Raw genomic sequence first — 17,932 nt, 5'->3', positions numbered from 1 at the left:
CCATCCCTGTAGTATTCTGCCCACCCTTGTAGTATTGTGGCCATCCCTGTAATATTCTGCCCATCCTTGTAGTATTGTGGCCATCCCTGTAGTATTCTGCCCATCCCTGTAGTATTCTGCCCATCCCTGTAGATTCTGCCCATCCCTGTAGTATTCTGCCCATCCCTGTAGTATTCTGCACATCCCTGTAGTATTGTGGCCATCCCTGTAGTATTCTGCCCACCCTTGTAGTATTGTGGCCATCCCTGTAGTATTCTGCCCACCCTTGTAGTATTGTGGCCATCCCTGTAGTATTCTGCCCACCCTTGTACTATTGTGGCCATCCCTGTAGTATTCTGCCCACCCTTGTAGTATTGTGGCCATCCCTGTAGTATTCTGCCCACCCTTGTAGTATTGTGGCCATCCCTGTAGTATTCTGCCCATCCTTTAGTAATACACAAACAAAAAAAAAAAATCTCCTCACCTTTCCTCCGTTCCCTGTGTGCCCACGATCAGTACTTGCAGAGTTTTGGATGCAGCATGCTTCAGCTGCGTCCAAAACCCTGCTATGTATGGTAAAAGCACAGTGGTCATGGGATTTCTAAAAATCCCATGCCCACTGTGCGTGTACGGCCCGCAGTGAAAACGGAACTGCGGTGTGGCTTCCAGAGGCCGCAGCATGTGACTTTATGCTGCGGCGTCTTAAGCGTCCTCCCTAGGCAGAGCACAGCGAGGAGACCGCAGCGGCACGAACCCCTGATCGCAGGCACGGGCAGCTGCGGTCTCCTAAGGAGTAGACTTGCGGCCCCGCCGATCAGGACGCGCTGTGTCCATGCACGTACCTTACCTGCTTGTCGCGGCCCGTGATGATCGCGGCTCTGTGCTGAGGGTCGGCGCCGGCAGGAACTTCACTGCATTTGAATCCATTTGCGGTGCAGCGCAGAGGAGCTGTGTCTGGACCAATGGATGCTGCCTGCCAATCAGATGCAAGGAAGTGACGTCGCTGTATGACGTCACCTCCTTGCATCTGATTGGCAGACAGCAGCAGCAACTGGGATAGAACTGACAGCTCCTTGCGCGGCACCGCAGATGGATTCAAATGCAGTAAAGTTCCTGCCGGCGCCGACCCTCAGCATAGAGCCGCGATTTGTCACGGGGTCTGCGGGCCGCAACAAACAGCCTCAGGGGCCACATGCGGCCCGCGGGCCGCGTGTTTGAGACCCCTGATATAAACCATCATGTTCATCATTGTATTGTATGTGACCAGTTATTACTCCACCTACATGGGATTTTCCTTTCTCCCTACATTAGGCAGCTGAGCGAGATTGGGAGGAGAAGCGAGCAGCACTGACGCAGTACAGTGCCAAAGACATCAACCGCCTACTAGAAGAGACCCAGGCCGAGCTCATGAAGGCTATTCCAGACTTGGATTTTGCTGCCAAGCATAAACCAAGTGGAAGTGCAGCATCTACCCCAGAGCACCGTGTTAACAAGCCACAACAAGCACAAAAGCTTAGCACCAAATTAGATCCCAATGGGAGAAGAGGCTCTGGTAAGGCACAGAAATGCACATGTGGATGGTGGAAGTGCTGTATAAAAATGTACAAAGTTGTTGTGGTATTGGTACATTATTTCCTGGTTTCTTAACTTACAGATGAACTGACAGTCCCCAGATACAGGACTGAAAAGCCATCTAAGTCCCCTCCTCCTCCTCCACCCCGTCGCAGCTTTCCATCCTCACATGGGATCACCACCACTCGTACAGGAGAAGTGATCGTCACCAGCAAGAAAGATGCCGCATTCATCAAGGTGAGAAAAGTCGGAAAAGAAGCAATGTAACAGATTATATGCAAAATGAAGATTGTTAGAAAACTGAAAGGGTAACCATAAGTCTGTAGAAAGGCTGGATGGCAAAGAAGCGCACATAGGATCTTATCCAGGTGAGTGAAAGAGGTTAACCCTAGAACGCATACCTGGGGCCTCGCAGGCCTGCTAGGTCACTTGTTTTGTATGGTAGTTTTCTATGGTGGCGCGTTCTAGGGTTAAAGTGCTGAGAGAGGCTCACCTTAATGGGTTGTGATAGTATCAACCCGTATACTGGCGTAGTACACAGCTGCTGCAGCCACACGTGGAAGTAAATTCAGGATGGTGGTGGAAGGGTTAAGGCCATGCTGCCATGAATGAGAGGAAACGCCAAGAAAATTTGATTTTATTAACAACGCCTTTCAGAGATATCTCCTTCATCAGGTCAAAAGCACTGATGAAGTAGAAGATATCTCCGAAACGCGTTAATATAAAAAAAAAAAATCACCATCACATTTTGTAGTTTTCTCTCATTCACGGCAGCGCGGCAATAACCCTTACACCACTATCCTGAGGGTAACCAGAAGGGAATTCTTATTTTCACATTTATAGGGGATGTCCACTACTTAGCAAAAAAATTACACAGTGCTGCTCTTTAATGCTCAGCACTGGTTGCCCTGCCAGTCTCCTGGCATTAATATCGCGCAGTCGTGTCATTTATTTGGGCAAAATATAAAGGCTCCAGCTGAACCAGATGAAAACTGATGGGTAAAACAGTGCTGAGTACAGAACGGCAGCAACACTCCAGAAGGGGTCTTTTTTTATTAATTTCTCCAACACCATGAGGCCATGCACAAAGGGTTTTTAGATAGTTATTCACTTTACAAAATCTAAAACAAACACTAAAAAAGTTAATAATTGATGATGGAGGAAGCTGTCATGTAAGACTCCTTCTTGCCTCTGATTGCGAGTTCCCAGGGTCACCAGTTTACATGTATTGTAAGAACAATGTTATAACATTTTACAATTGCACATTTTCAAAAGATTATTTTTGCAAGAGGGGTGATAGAAGTAGGGTTGTATGGGTGGCTGTACCCATTATGTGGTGCTCGGCATGGCTGATGGTTCCGATTTAGCCCAGATTATAGGCCTCATGTTGTTGGAATATTATGAAGGCCTGGCAAGGTGTAATATACATAGATGGCATAATCTGTATTAACCCCTTCACGACCATGGACGGAAAGATCCGTCCGTGTGCCCTGGGCCTTAACGACCAAGGACGGATCTTTCCGTCATGGCGGAATCGCGGCACCGGAGCCTCCGGTGACTGCAATATGTTAACATAAACCGCAGATTCGGGGAGGAGGGGACCTGTTCCTGACCTCAGGAGGGGTGGTGCCTCCTCCCCGGACCTACGGAGGCTGTGATTGGCTGACAAACGCCGCTCAACCAATCACAGCCACTGTAATGTTCCAGCCATTTAAAGTGACTGAAACATTGAAATCCAGCCCTGGCCAGTGCAGCTGTAGCACTGGCCATTGGCTGGAGCTGGGTGACCTCACTGGATCACCCTCCCCCAGCTCCAGTAGCTCTGATTGGAGAGATCGGCCTTGTGACCGATTTCTCCAATCACAGTGGACCTGTTGCCGGTGACCGCCCCCATCAGCTTCACTTGTCGGTTTCTGCAGCACGCCAGTACAGTGAGTGTACACAGTGCAATGGCAGGGCGACAAGCTCCGGTCCCATGCTGTTATGTGACCGGAGCATGGGACCCGGAAGTTGCCGCGCCGCCATTGCACTGTATGAAACTGGCGAAAAGCCTCCCGATCCGCCGCTGCCCTCCGCGATCTGCCACCTGTCTCCCTGATCTGCTGCCCGCACCCCACCCCTCGTATCTGCTGCCCGCACCCTCACCCCCACACCTCCTGATCTGCGCCGCCCTCTGCGATCTGCCACCTGTCTCCCGATCTGCTGCCCACACCCTCACACCTCCTGATCCGCCACCGCTGCCCTCCGTGATCTGCCACCTGTCTCCCGATCTGCTGCCCGCACCCCCACCCCTCGTATCTGCTGCCCGCACCCTCACCCCCACACCTCCCGATCCGCTGCCGTCGCCCTCCATCTGCCACAGTGCCACCGCTCCCCCCGATCTGCTGCCCGGCCCCTCACCCCTCGTGATCGGTGCCCGTCCCCTCACCTCCGTAATGTGCTGCGCGATCCCTGTCCTCCTCCATCTGTCATAGTGCCACCGCTCCCTCCGATCTGCTGCCCGGCCCCTCCCCCTCGTGATCGGTGCCCGCTCCCTCACCTCCGTGATGTGCTGCGCGATCCCTGTCCTCCTCCATCTGTCATAGTGCCACCGCTCCCTCCGATCTGCTGCCCGGCCCCTCCCCCTCGTGATCGGTGCCCGCCCCCTCCCCTCCGTGATGTGCTGCTCGCCCCCTCCCCTCCGTGATGTGCTGCTCGCCCCCTCCCCTACGTGATGTGCTGCACGCTCCCCCCACCTCTCACCCCCGTGGTCAGCTACCCGCCCCCTCCCCTGTCACCCCCGTGATGTGTGCTCCCTCCCCTGTCACCCCCGTGATGTGTGCTCCCTCACCTGTCACCGCCGTGATGTGTGCTCCCTCCCCTGTCACCCCCGTAATGTGTGCTCCCTCCCCTGTCACCCCCGTGATGTGTGCTCCCTCCCCTGTCACCCCCGTGATGTGTGCTCCCTCACCTGTCACCGCCGTGATGTGTGCTCCCTCACCTGTCACCGCCGTGATGTGTGCTCCCTCACCTGTCACCGCCGTGATGTGTGCTCCCTCACCTGTCACCGCTGTGATGTGTGCTCCCTCACCTGTCACCCCCGTGATGTGTGCTCCCTCCCCTGTCACCGCCGTGATCTGTGCTCCCTCCCCTGTCACCGCCGTGATGTGTGCTCCCTCCCCTGTCACCGCCGTGATGTGTGCTCCCTCCCCTGTCACCGCCGTGATGTGTGCTCCCTCACCTGTCACCCCCGTGATCTGTGCTCCCTCACCTGTCACCCCCGTGATCTGTGCTCCCTCCCCTGTCACCCCCGTGATCTGTGCTCCCTCACCTGTCACCGCCGTGATCTGTGCTCCCTCACCTGTCACCCCCCGTGATCTGTGCTCCCTCCCCTGTCACCGCCGTAATCTGTGCTCCCTCACCTGTCACCCCCGTGATGTGTGCTCCCTCCCCTGTCACCGCCGTGATGTGTGCTCCCTCACCTGTCACCGCCGTGATCTGTGCTCCCTCCCCTGTCACCGCCGTGATCTGTGCTCCCTCCCCTGTCACCCCCGTGATCTGTGCTCCCTCCCCTGTCACCCCCGTGATCTGTGCTCCCTCCCCTGTCACCCCCGTGATGTGTGCTCCCTCACCTGTCACCCCCGTGATCTGTGCTCCCTCACCTGTCACCCCCGTGATCTGTGCTCCCTCACCTGTCACCCCCGTGATCTGTGCTCCCTCACCTGTCACCCCCGTGATCTGTGCTCCCTCACCTGTCACCCCCGTGATCTGTGCTCCCTCACCTGTCACCCCCGTGATGTGTGCTCCCTCACCTGTCACCCCCGTGATGTGTGCTCCCTCACCTGTCACCCCCGTGATGTGTGCTCCCTCACCTGTCACCCCCGTGATGTGTGCTCCCTCCCCTGTTACCCCCGTGATCTGTGCTCCCTCCCCTGTCACCCCCGTGATCTGTGCTCCCTCCCCTGTCACCCCCGTGATCTGTGCTCCCTCCCCTGTCACCCCCGTGATCTGTGCTCCCTCCCCTGTCACCCCCGTGATCTGTGCTCCCTCACCTGTCACCCCCGTGATCTGCGCTCTGCTCACCTGTCTCCCCCGTGATCTGCGCTCCCTCACCTCTCACCCCCGTGCTCTGTGCTCTGCTCACCTGTCTCCCCCGTGATCTGCTCTGTGCTCCCTCTCCCACCTCTCACCCTCCCCGATCTGCTGCCTCCTTCATCTCCTGTGATCCTGCTGCCTAGATCCATCCTGTAGGGTAACTATCCCTAATCTCACCTCCCACTCCCCTTCCCCCCATCCTCTGCCGCTCCTGCATCCACTGCGCCCTCTCCCATCTGCCCCCACCCTATCCCAGCCGCCGCCGTCTCACATTCACAGATGCTGCCTTTATATGCCGCTGCCCCCCCATCTGCCGCCGCCCAATCTGCCGCCCCCCAATCTGCCGCTGTTCTGATCCATCCTGTAAGTATTGTTCGTGGCTCTTTTCTAACTATCCCCAATCGCATCTCCCACTCCCTCTCCCCCCCTCCTCCCCCACCTGCCTTCCGCCAAGTGCTGATCAGCTACGTAATTGTTGCTCTAGTTTTTGCTTTTTTTGTGCACCCCAAATAAAAAAAACAAAACATGTACAATTAGGTACCTGATCAGCAATCGTCCTGCAGTCGTACTTGACTTTGGACAGGACTTCTTTTTTCCATCCCACCTAGTTGTCCCCCCCCCCCTTTTTGCAGAACATTTGTGCGTGCGCCCTATTTTTTTTTCTATGCCATGGGGGTCTAGTTTCCAAAATGGGGTCACATGTGGGGGAACTCCACTGTTTTGGCACTTCAGGGAGTCTCCAAACACAACATGGAATACCCTAATTATCCCAGACAATTTTGCGTTTGAAACGTCAAATGACGCTCCTTGCATTCTGAGCCCTGCTGTGCGCCCAAACCTTTCATTTCCACCACATATGAGATGTCTGTGTACTCAGGAGAAATTGCACAATACATTTTATGGTGCAATTTTTCCTGATACCCTTGTGAAAAAAAAATCTACTTGGTTGAAGTAACAATTTTGTGGTAAAAAAATGTTTTTTATTTGCACGGCTCAACTCTATTAACTTTTGTGAAGCCCCCAGAGGTTCAAAGTGCTCAATAAACATCTAAATAAATGCCATGAGGTGTCTAGTTTCCAAAATGGGGTCACATATGGGGGAGCTCCACTGTTTCGGCACCTCAGGGGCTCTCCAAACGCAACATGGTGCGGCTAACGATTCCAGCTAATTTTCTGTTCAAAAAGTCAAATGGCGCTCCTTCCCTTCCGAGTCCCGTCGTGCGCCCAAACAGTGTTTTTTCGCCACATATGAGGTATCTGCGTGCTCAGAAGAAATCGCCCAACAAATTTTGGGGGTTCATTTAATCCTACTACCCTCGTGAATATGCAATATTTGAGGCTAAATTAACATTTTTGTTGCAAAAAGTAAAATGTTCATTTTTTCCTTCCACATTGCTTTAGTTACTGTGAAGCACCTGAAGGGTTAATAACCTTCTTGAATGTGGTTTTGAGTAGCCTGAGGGGTGCCGTTTTTGGAATGGTGTCACTTTTGGGTGTTCTGTGTCATGTAGACCTTTCAAAATCGCCTTAAATGTGATGTGGTCCCTAAAAAATGTGGCTTTGTAAATTTTGTTGTAAAAATGAGAAATTGCTCATAAACTTTGAACCCCTATAACAGTCATGGCGAACCTTTCAGAGACGGAGTGCCCAAACTACAACACAAAACCCATTTATTTATTGTGAAGTGCCACGAGGGCAATTTAATCTGAATAACAGAACTTTACAATCATTTGGCATGCTTTTGAACAATTAATGTGATTTTTGCTGTTGCATGCATGCTGATAACTTGTCTACCCTTGGCTCATACTTTGTAAGTTTGAGGGCAACACATGCTGCACTCAGGTCATCTATTAGTCTGTTTCTAATGTCAGATTTGATATAATTCAAAGCTGAAAACAGCTGCTCACAAGAATATGACGACCCAAACAGGGTAAGTAAAGCAATCCCAAGTGCTTTCATTGACTTAAAATTATTTGGCAGAGAATTCCACACTTTAAGGATTTCATTTTCTGAACTAACTGGGCTGTCCTTTGTCATTCCTTCTATCTTCTCAAGTGTTTCACGCAGGTCACAGAATTTATTTTTCCAGGTAGAGCTTTCTTGAAATTCCAATAGCTCCATTTCAAGATTCCCTAAATCTAACCATTGTAAGCAGGAGAGATCAATATCTTCAAATTTGTCTCTCTCTCGAAATGTCAGAAAACACAGAGTTGTCTCCATTTTACTGAACTGTAAAAATCTGTTACTAAAATTGACCTTTGCAGCTCATACAATGCTAGAAAATTCCTTGTAGATTTCTTGATGGCTGGTGAGACTGTCTACAAATGTAGAATTTTCTAAATGCATTTTTAGATTTGGAAAATATTTCAGTTGCCCACATTCAATGTCTCTTTCAAAAACCTGAAGTTTTCTCTCAAATGTTTTAATATCACAAAACATTCTTTCTGCTGTTTTCCCTACAGCTACACCTTGTAGTTGTTTATTCAGTACATTGAAGTGTAGTGTAAAATCTGTGAAAAACATGAGGTTGGTAAGCCAGGCCATATCAGTGAGCTGTGGATATTCCTGCCCTTTTTCATTCATAAACAGCCTAATTTCTTCCAAGCAAGCTACAAATCTCTCCAGGACTTGTCCTCTGCTCAGCCACCGGACATTATTGTACATAAGTAAGCAATTATACTGTGCCTGAACCTCCTCAAGAAGTGCTTGAAATTGTCGAGAATTTAGAGCACGAGCTATGATGTAATTAACCATTTTTGTGACATCTTTAAGGACATCCTCAAATTTTTTGCTACTTTCCCTGGCACAGAGAGCTTCTTGATGTATAATACAATGGAACTGAATGACTTCATGTTTTATTTCTTTAACAAAGAACTGTATGAAACCAGCTGATTTACCCACCATAGAAGGTGCCCCATCACTAGTAATTGAAACAACTTTTTCTGGTCTTATGTCTTGTGACAAAAAAGCCTCCATCACAGCATTGTGGATATCTATCCCTTGTGTTCTTTCAGGCAAGGATAACCGTTTCACCAGCTCCTCTCTCATAGTGTCACCAGCAGCATAACGCAAAATTACTGCTAGTCTTGCGTGATTTTTTACATCTGTGCTTTCATCCAAGCACATTGAGTAACAAGCTGCCTTTTGTAGGTCAGTGGTGAGCTGCTGACTAACATCACTTGCCATGCGCTGGACTCGATCTTTAACAGTATTTCTGCTAAGTGGCATCTCAGAGATGCGTTGAATAATTTTATCTTTATTTAGCAAATCATGAAAAAGAGAATTACTCCCAGACAACATGGCTGCTTTGATAATTTCCCCATCAGAGAGGGGCTTACCATGTTTTGCTAAGACCAGGGACATTTGAAAACTGGCAGCTGTCAGATGATTTGTTCTACTTGGAGAAAGATAGTTGCAAAAACTAAGAGACTGGGAATTATATTTTCTCAATTTGCCTTCAAGAAACTCTTTTCGTTCAGTTTCACTTAGTTGGGCAACATTTTTGTGGTTGGTGTCAAAGTGCCGTCTGACACTTGATGTGCGACACACAACACTTTCATTACACAGCGTACATAACGCTTTTCCACTGCGTTCAATAACTCCAAATGACTCTGTCCAGACCTCTTGGAATGATCTTCCACTATCTGTTTTTGCTTTTTTTGCTGTACTCATATCTGGTGGCTGCCAACTTCTGAGTCCTGATTAGCTTGGAAAGTAGCAAGGGATGCTGGCTGTCTCGGAAAAGCTAGTTGTCTCAGAAAAGCTGGCTGTCTCGGAGAAGCTGGCTGGCTCGGAAAGCTGGCTGGGCTAGCTTGGAAAAGCTGGCTGGCTTGGAAAAGCTGGATGGGCTGGCTCGGAGAAGCTGGATAAACTGGCTTTGAAAAGCTTGCTGGCTTTGAAAAGCTTGCTGGATTTGAAAAGCTGGCTGGCTCGGAAAAGCTGGCTGGCTCGGAAAAGCTGGCTGGCTCGGAAAAGCTGGCTGGCTCGGAAAGCTGGCTGGGCTGGCTTGGAAAAGCTGTCTGGCTTGGAAAAGCAGGCTGGCTGGCTCGGAAAGCTGGCTGGGCTGGCTTGGAAAAGCTGTCTGGCTTGGAAAAGCAGGCTGGCTGGCTCGGAAAGCTGGCTGGGCTGGCTTGGAAAAGCTGTCTGGCTTGGAAAACCAGGCTGGCTGGCTCAGAAAAGCTGGATGGGCTGGCTCGGAAAAGCTGGCTGGCTCGGAAAGCTGGCTGGGCTGGCTTGGAAAAGCTGTCTGGCTTGGAAAAGCTGGCTGGCTTTGAAAAGCTGGCTGGCTCGGAAAGCTTCACTGTGAACTGAAAAAATATATATTGGCTGCAGCTCCACATTTGACAAAAGAAAAATATATATAACTTAAATTGTACCTGTCAAAGAAATGTCAAAAGTTTCGCTGGCGGTCCGGGTGCTAAGATTGCCAACAGCCGCCAAACGTGTGACAGGTGCACTTTAACTTTTAATTACTGTGTTCACCACCTCTCCAATAAGACTGGTTCCACAGCCCCACCCCACTCCACATCTACAGCACATGTAATGTTCCCATCCTGATACTCTCCATCTAGTACTGTGCCCCACCCAGATCCTTGTAATACTGTGCCTCATCCAGATACATATAATACTGTGCCCCATCCAGATACATATAATACTGTGCCTCATCCAGATACATATAATACTGTGCCCCATCCAGATACATATAATACTGTGCCTCATCCAGATACATATAATACTGTGCCTCATCCAGATACATATAATACTGTGCCTCATCCAGATACATATAATACTGTGCCCCATCCAGATACATATAATACTGTGCCTCATCCAGATACATATAATACTGTGCCCCATCCAGATACATATAATACTGTGCCTCATCCAGATACATATAATACTGTGCCCATCCAGATACATATAATACTGTGCCCCATCCAGATACATATAATACTGTGCCCATCCAGATACATATAATACTGTGCCCCATCCAGATACATATAATACTGTGCCTCATCCAGATACATATAATACTGTGCCCCATCCAGATACATATAATACTGTGCCTCATCCAGATACATATAATACTGTGCCTCATCCAGATACATATAATACTGTGCCCCATCCAGATACATATAATACTGTGCCTCATCCAGATACATATAATACTGTGCCCCATCCAGATACATATAATACTGTGCCCCATCCAGATACATATAATACTGTGCCCATCCAGATACATATAATACTGTGCCCCATCCAGATACATATAATACTGTGCCCATCCAGATACATATAATACTGTGCCCCATCCAGATACATATAATACTGTGCCCATCCAGATACATATAATACTGTGCCCATCCAGATACATATAATACTGTGCCCATCCAGATACATATAATACTGTGCCCCATCCAGATACATATAATACTGTGCCCCATCCAGATACATATAATACTGTGCCCCATCCAGATACATATAATACTGTGCCCATCCAGATGCATATAATACTGTGCCCCATCCAGATACATATAATACTGTGCCCCATCCAGATACATATAATACTGTGCCCCATCCAGATACATATAATACTGTGCCCCATCCAGATACATATAATACTGTGCCCATCCAAATACATATAATACTGTGCCCATCCAGATACATATAATACTGTGCCTCATCCAAATACATATAATACTGTGCCCCATCCAGATACATATAATACTGTGCCCATCCAGATACATATAATACTGTGCCCCATCCAGATACATATAATATTGTGCCCCATCCAGATACATATAATATTGTGCCCCATCCAGATACATATAATACTGTGCCCCATCCAGATACATATAATACTGTGCCCATTCAGATGCATATAATACTGTGCCCATCCAGATACATATAATACTGTGCCCATCCAGATACATATAATACTGTGCCCATCCAGATACATATAATACTGTGCCCCATCCAGATACATATAATACTGTGCCCATCCAGATACATATAATACTGTGCCCATCCAGATACATATAATACTGTGCCCATCCAGATACATATAATACTGTGCCCATCCAGATACATATAATACTGTGCCTCATCCAGATGCATATAATACTGTGCCCATCCAGATACATATAATACTGTGCCCCATCCAGATACATATAATACTGTGCCTATCCAGATACATATAATACTGTGCCCCATCCAGATACATATAATACTGTGCCTCATCCAGATGCATATAATACTGTGCCCATCCAGATACATATAATACTGTGCCCCATCCAGATACATATAATACTGTGCCTCATCCAGATGCATATAATACTGTGCCCCATCCAGATGCAAATAATACTGTGCCCCATCCAGATGCAAATAATACTGTGCCCATCCAGATACATATAATACTGTGCCCATCCAGATACATATAATACTGTGCTCATCCAGATGCATATAATACTGTGCCCATCCAGATGCATATAATACTGTGCCCATCCAGATACATATAATACTGTGCCCATCCAGATACATATAATACTGTGCTCATCCAGATGCATATAATACTGTGCCCATCCAGATGCATATAATACTGTGCCCATCCAGATACATATAATACTGTGCCCACTCATAGTTTTTGTTACTTTTTAGTCGCCTCTAGTAAAAAAAAAATCGTACTACTCACCTTCCTACTCCCACTTCACCGCTGCTCGCTCCTGGTCTCCTCAAGTCTTCTCTATTCCCGCACTGCCGCGGCCACAAAACGTGATGACGCCGGCGCCGTCACATCAAGGTATGAGACCGTGTCGGGCTTAATGACGCTGCGGGGGGGGGGTGTCAGCGGGAGGAGCAATGTCCCCTCATATCTGACAGTCACAACTTTGAACTGCTAGCGCTAGTGCGCCAGCAATTTAAAGCGGCAGTACGATTCTGCCTGAGGCAGCGGCTTTCACATCACGGTATGCGACTGTCGGGCTTAACGACGCTGCTGGGGGTGTCAGCGGGAGGAGCAATGTCTCCTCCGATCTGACAGTCACAACTTTGAACTGCTAGCGCTAGCGCGCCAGCAATTCAAAACGGCAGTACGATTCTGCCTGAGGCAAGGACACGCGTGCCATAGGTTCGCCGTCACTGCCCTATAACTTCCTTAAATTTATTTTTTTTTTTCCCCAAATTATTCTGATGTAAAGTAGACCTGTGGGAAATGTTATTTATTAATTATTTTGTGTCATATGTCTCGTTGGTTTTAGAGCATAAAAATTAAAAGTTTGAAAATTACAAAATTTTCAAAATTTTCGCGAAATTTCCGTTTTTTTCACAAAGAAACGCAAAAAATATCGGCCTAAATTTACCACTAACATGAAGCCCAATATGTCATGAGAAAACAGTCTCAGAATCACCGAGATCCGTTGAAGCGTTCCAGAGTTATAACCTCATAAAGTGATACTGGTCAAAATTGCAAAAAATGGCTTTAGGGTCAAAATAGGCTTGGGGCTGAAGGGGTTAAAGGTGGGTGGGGGTAGGAGGGGAGGATGGGAATTATGTTGAATTTTATATTGGTAGGTTTTCTTTTCTCTTTTTGTATATTAGAAAATGTTTAATAAAAATGTATCTGATTTTAAAAAAAGATTATTTTTGCCCATGTTTCAGAAATCCGACTCTGAGGAACTGGAAAGCCAGAAACCTCAGGTGAAGCTTCGTAGAACTGTTTCTGAAGTGGTTCGCCCAGCATCCACCCCACCGATCATGGCCTCCGGCATCAAAGATGATGATGATGAAGATCGAATTATTGCAGAGCTAGAGGTGAGAATTGTGTGAACGATCATCCAAATGTCTTCCTATATACTCCCAGGCACATTACCATTACCATCTCCAAGGTTTTATTCTGTATGTATATTACAGTTAGAGAGATTTTTGCTTCTCCTCTTTTTTTTTTTTTGTTTTATGGACATCAACCTTGTTTTTACCCTAAATTGTCAACCAACCACTAAATCCTAATTTATGTGATGACCTCTGATTGCCGTGATATCTTCTCCCACATTCCCAGGATGTAACAGATATTAAGGCTGTAATTCCACAGACTCTTTCTCTGCTAAAAAATTACAACCCATTCAACCGGGTCCAGGTATTTCTCTAGGACTCTTTATTTGGTTGTCACACGTCACGCTGGCCCGTCATTAGTTTAGGGAAATGCAGCTTTAGTAGCCAGAGATATTGTCGAATATTTTCTGATGGTTGTAAGGTGGCTTGCAACTTTTTCTCCTCTAGGAACCATTGAATTTGCTTTAATAATGTCATGTTACCAATACCTTTCACTGACAATGTGTCTCCTAAGATTTGCTTCCAACATGGCGAGCGCTCCCAATATTTTTTTTTTAATTTGTAACACTCTTCAAAAAAAAGAAAGAGAAAACATCCAAATTTAATTGCTCTTTTTTTGTGTAAGCTAATATTTTTTAGATATTTACCTTGTCTATATTAGCATTAAAGGGGTTTTCTGGTTTTGTTTGTAAAAAGAAACAAACTGTTCTTTACTCACCCTCCCTTGGTCCAGCGCTGACTCCATCTCCCGCTGCCTGTTATTGGCTGCATCGCTGCTGATAATAGCAGACACTGAGCGCAATGGTGAGGATTTAAGGCCCTGTTACACGCAACGACGTATCTAACGATATATCGCCGGGGTCACGGATTCCGTGACGCACATCCGGCATCGTTAGCGACGTCGTTGTGTGTGACACCAATGAATGGCCGTTAACGATGGAAAATACCAAATTGTTCATCGTTGACACGTTGTTCATTTTCATAAAATCGTTGATTGTTGAGGACGCAGGTTGTTCGTCGTTCCTGAGGCAGCACACATCGCTATGTGTGACACTTCAGGAACAACGAGCTACAGCTTACCTGCGGCCACCGGCAATGAGGAAGGAAGGAGGTGGACAGGATGTTACAGCCACTCATCTTCGCCCCTCCACTTCTATTGGGCGGCTGCTTAGTGATGCCGCATAAACCGCCCCCCTTAGAAAGGAGGCGGTTCGCCGGCCACAGCGATGTCGCTAGGCAGGTAAGTCTGTGTGATGGGTCCTAGAGATGTTGTACGTTACAGGCAGCGATTTGCCCATGACGTACAAACGACGGGGGGCGGGTGCTTTCACCAGATGCATGTAAAGCCCCCTTTAGTGCTGGACCCAAGAAGGGTAGGTAAAGCACAGTTTATTTTTTTAAACAATCTTCCCTTAAGGGAGAAGTCTTTTCTCAAAACAGATATGTCTTGACTTTGTTATAGTACGAAAATTAATCTCTTTAGTAAGATTGTAGTACCATATGTGAATAGATGGTCGTCAATGGAAGAGTGAACACAGGTCATAAGAACTACAAACTGGGGGACTTTGGAGAACCCCATCTGAGACTGCAGTTCCCCAATGGTCTGTTTAACTATTATCCGTAATGGCACTGCTGTGTAATGGCCCCTTTTCATTATTGAAAGTAGAATAGAACTAGTGAGCAAAATGGTATAAAGGAGGTGGTAAAATAAATGCTTACATTGTCTGTGTACTGATTAGTGCACCAATGGAGTGCAACACCCCTGTATTGTAAGCAAGTAATGATTTTGGGGGGCAGTGAGCATCGCCTTTTATTTTTCCTTTAATGACAGCTATAGATAAGTAGTGCTTTATCTGCTTATGCCAAATCAGCGCTATAAGATTCGTAATTAATATTAATTGACAACTTCATTACTAACATCATATCTTCCTGCTTAATAATATTCACATGTTCATACATCAGCAGGTATAAAGCTAGGTGTTTCCTCCTCATACATGGTTTATTTCTGACATTACCTAATATTTGTCAGCATGCTTTATATTTAAGGAAAGTCTGTTCTGTAGCAAAAGAGATAGACCTTATTGTAAATTTTTGCTATGTAGTGTATATCACGTATTGCAAAAAACTGTCCAGTGTTTCTAAGAAGTTTTGCTCCTCATAAGCAAATTGTGGAGAACTGAAGTGTGAATATTACAGAGGAATATGGTAGATCATAGCAGCAGTTTATCAAATATTTCAAAGGGGAGAGGGAGATAAGTCATTGCCAAACCCTCATGGGAGCAAAAGATCAGGCATGTTGATGTCAGCATGTGCGAGTCGGGAGACCCCCATACACATTAGACTGTCACCTGATCCCGACATAATAGGTTTGACCAAGTTTTGTCTGAAGTGTAGCTACGTAAATGCTTATGGTGCAACAGAACTTATGAACTCTGCTATTACTCAGTAGGACAGGGGTCCATGTAAATTTATATATGTATATACACACTCTCGTGTGTGATTCAGCACAGTTTTGGTGTTTGGTTTCTTTCTCCCATCGTGCTGTATTTTGACTTCCCAGGTGTTTCAGAGAAGTTCTGGGTCCCTCTTAATACCTCAGTTCCATTCTGAGCTCTCAACGGCATCCCATTCGGTGCCACGTCCAGCACATCTGTGGTCTAATGAGGCCACCATAGAACATGGAGGATGGAAGGTAACAGCTTGCGTTCTGGGCACCTTGGCCCGGTCTGCTGTGCACTTCTCACAGTCTAATCCTTCACTCTACCTTCTCTTTAAGTCTTTGTTAACCAACTAATGCCTCACCTCCTCTCTCCCTCACTCCACTGACAGTAACATATTCCAACAACTAATAGAAGCCAAGCTGCCTGTCACTCATCCGCACATCTCCAGAGCAGGCACGGGGATCATGTTAGCTGCATGTCTGTGGCTGCTTAATGGCAGCTGGCATAACTGGTGATATCTGGCATGAACAAAGTATTACAAACTTAAATTAATATTTGCACTACTGTGTATGTCTTACATGTTTAAGGGAAAGCATTACTGTTTTATTAATAATCAGAATTCGTAGTCAACTGTTACAATAATATAATAGATCCTTAAAGAAGCACTTCCATCAAGGTTTTTATACTCTTAACATATTGCAATCATATTATATAGCACTGTGTATTTACAATGCTCATTTCACCATATTATGTAGAGGCTTCTAGAGATTCCCCCTAGTTAGTGTCCTCAAGCTACCCTCATCTCATTCCTGGGAGAACAAAAACTATTGAAGACTGCTCTAGTAATATAAGGCATTCTCAGTAAAATAGGCATTCTGGAGTATATTTTCGTAAAGTTTTGCAGCGTGCCATTCTTTTGCTGTTCCTCCCTGAAATATAAGAATAATTTGACAAATGGGTGTTACCATTCCACTTTTCAAAGGGGTGTGTTCCTTCATATTCTGATACAGCTAGCACTGATTGGTCAATACTCGAGTGTGAAGGTACATGACTCCAACAAGGAGCTCACAGTTGACAATATATTTAGAATTTCTAAGAGGAATCACAGAGGAACAATACACTGTGAGAAAAGATGCTGCCGAATTTTTATATGGAATGCAATCAATTATAAAACAGAAATGTCATGAGAACTGACAGATCCTCTTTAAAGTTTAGCTGCTTTTAGTTGATAGGAGGGATCACAAGAAATCACCCTTCTAGTTATTACCTCTAATTATAGGAGACCTTGATAAGGGTAAGTCGTAGAGGGCTGTCGTATGTCACAGGTGGCGCCATGCTTCATCTCTCGTTTGACCTATTTGGGTTTAATGACCCTGTAATGTAGATAAGTGTGTGGGATCTTTATACTTTATTGTGCCATGCAAATTTAGGAAGTTGAGTGACTTGTAAATATATATATTCTATAATACATGAGCTTTATTGCAAAAGATACCATGAACGTAAAGGGGTTAATAAAGAGTATCAAAGTGCTATAGTCTTCTAAATGCCTTGTATGTAGACATGAGATGGTGAATGCTGAAGATCAGGTTTCCTGCTTAGCATGGCCACATTGATACTGTCACATGCAGCACATCCAGAGTGATTCCTCTGTCGCCATAATGTCTTCTCCACTCCTAGATCTTTGTAAACTAACATAGAACCTATCTAGGAAGACAAACCAGCCTGCTCACTCCCCTTGGACCTTCCACTTTTTTGGTTGCATTCATCTTGCATCTTCTCCTTGTCCATTTGTACAATTGTGGACACCAGTACCTCTCTATAAATTAAAAAACAACACAAGAAATCTCAAGATTTTCACGGCTCTTCATTTCTTCTGAGTACAGAAAGACCTTCCTCCATCTTTCAACCTCCTTCTATCCTTCCAGCATTATGACGCTGCTCTCACCTTTTCCTTTCTACCTTGTTGGATCTGTCAGCCAATACTCACTTTTTGTGCACTTAATAAGAACGATGAGACACATGCTGATGATCGTTGAACATTG

General features: G+C 46.3%; 1 protein-coding gene across 17 annotated transcripts in view; it reads left to right on the top strand.

The window, feature by feature from the left end:
- SRCIN1 (SRC kinase signaling inhibitor 1) overlaps positions 1-17,932 on the top strand; it is a 728,586-nt gene that overhangs the window by 665,455 nt on the left and 45,199 nt on the right. For 15 of the 17 annotated variants that reach the window (XR_012754280.1, XR_012754279.1, XM_075350093.1 and 12 more), the window contains 4 exons: positions 1,291-1,531; positions 1,634-1,788; positions 13,279-13,431; positions 16,010-16,141. Coding sequence is in view for 15 of the 17 variants with exons in the window: in XM_075350093.1 (XP_075206208.1) it covers positions 1,291-1,531; positions 1,634-1,788; positions 13,279-13,431; positions 16,010-16,141 (681 nt within the window). In the remaining 2 variants the exon portion in view is untranslated. The remainder of the gene's footprint in view (positions 1-1,290; positions 1,532-1,633; positions 1,789-13,278; positions 13,432-16,009; positions 16,142-17,932) is intronic. The other 2 variants (XM_075350095.1, XM_075350099.1) reach the window with 1 other exon arrangement.

Source organism: Anomaloglossus baeobatrachus, chromosome 5 (genome assembly GCF_048569485.1).
Source record: "Anomaloglossus baeobatrachus isolate aAnoBae1 chromosome 5, aAnoBae1.hap1, whole genome shotgun sequence".
In the NCBI taxonomy this organism is placed as follows: domain Eukaryota; kingdom Metazoa; phylum Chordata; class Amphibia; order Anura; family Aromobatidae; genus Anomaloglossus; species Anomaloglossus baeobatrachus.
The sequence above is the reverse complement of the archived record's forward strand: the minus strand, read 5'-3'. Positions and strand labels throughout refer to the sequence as shown.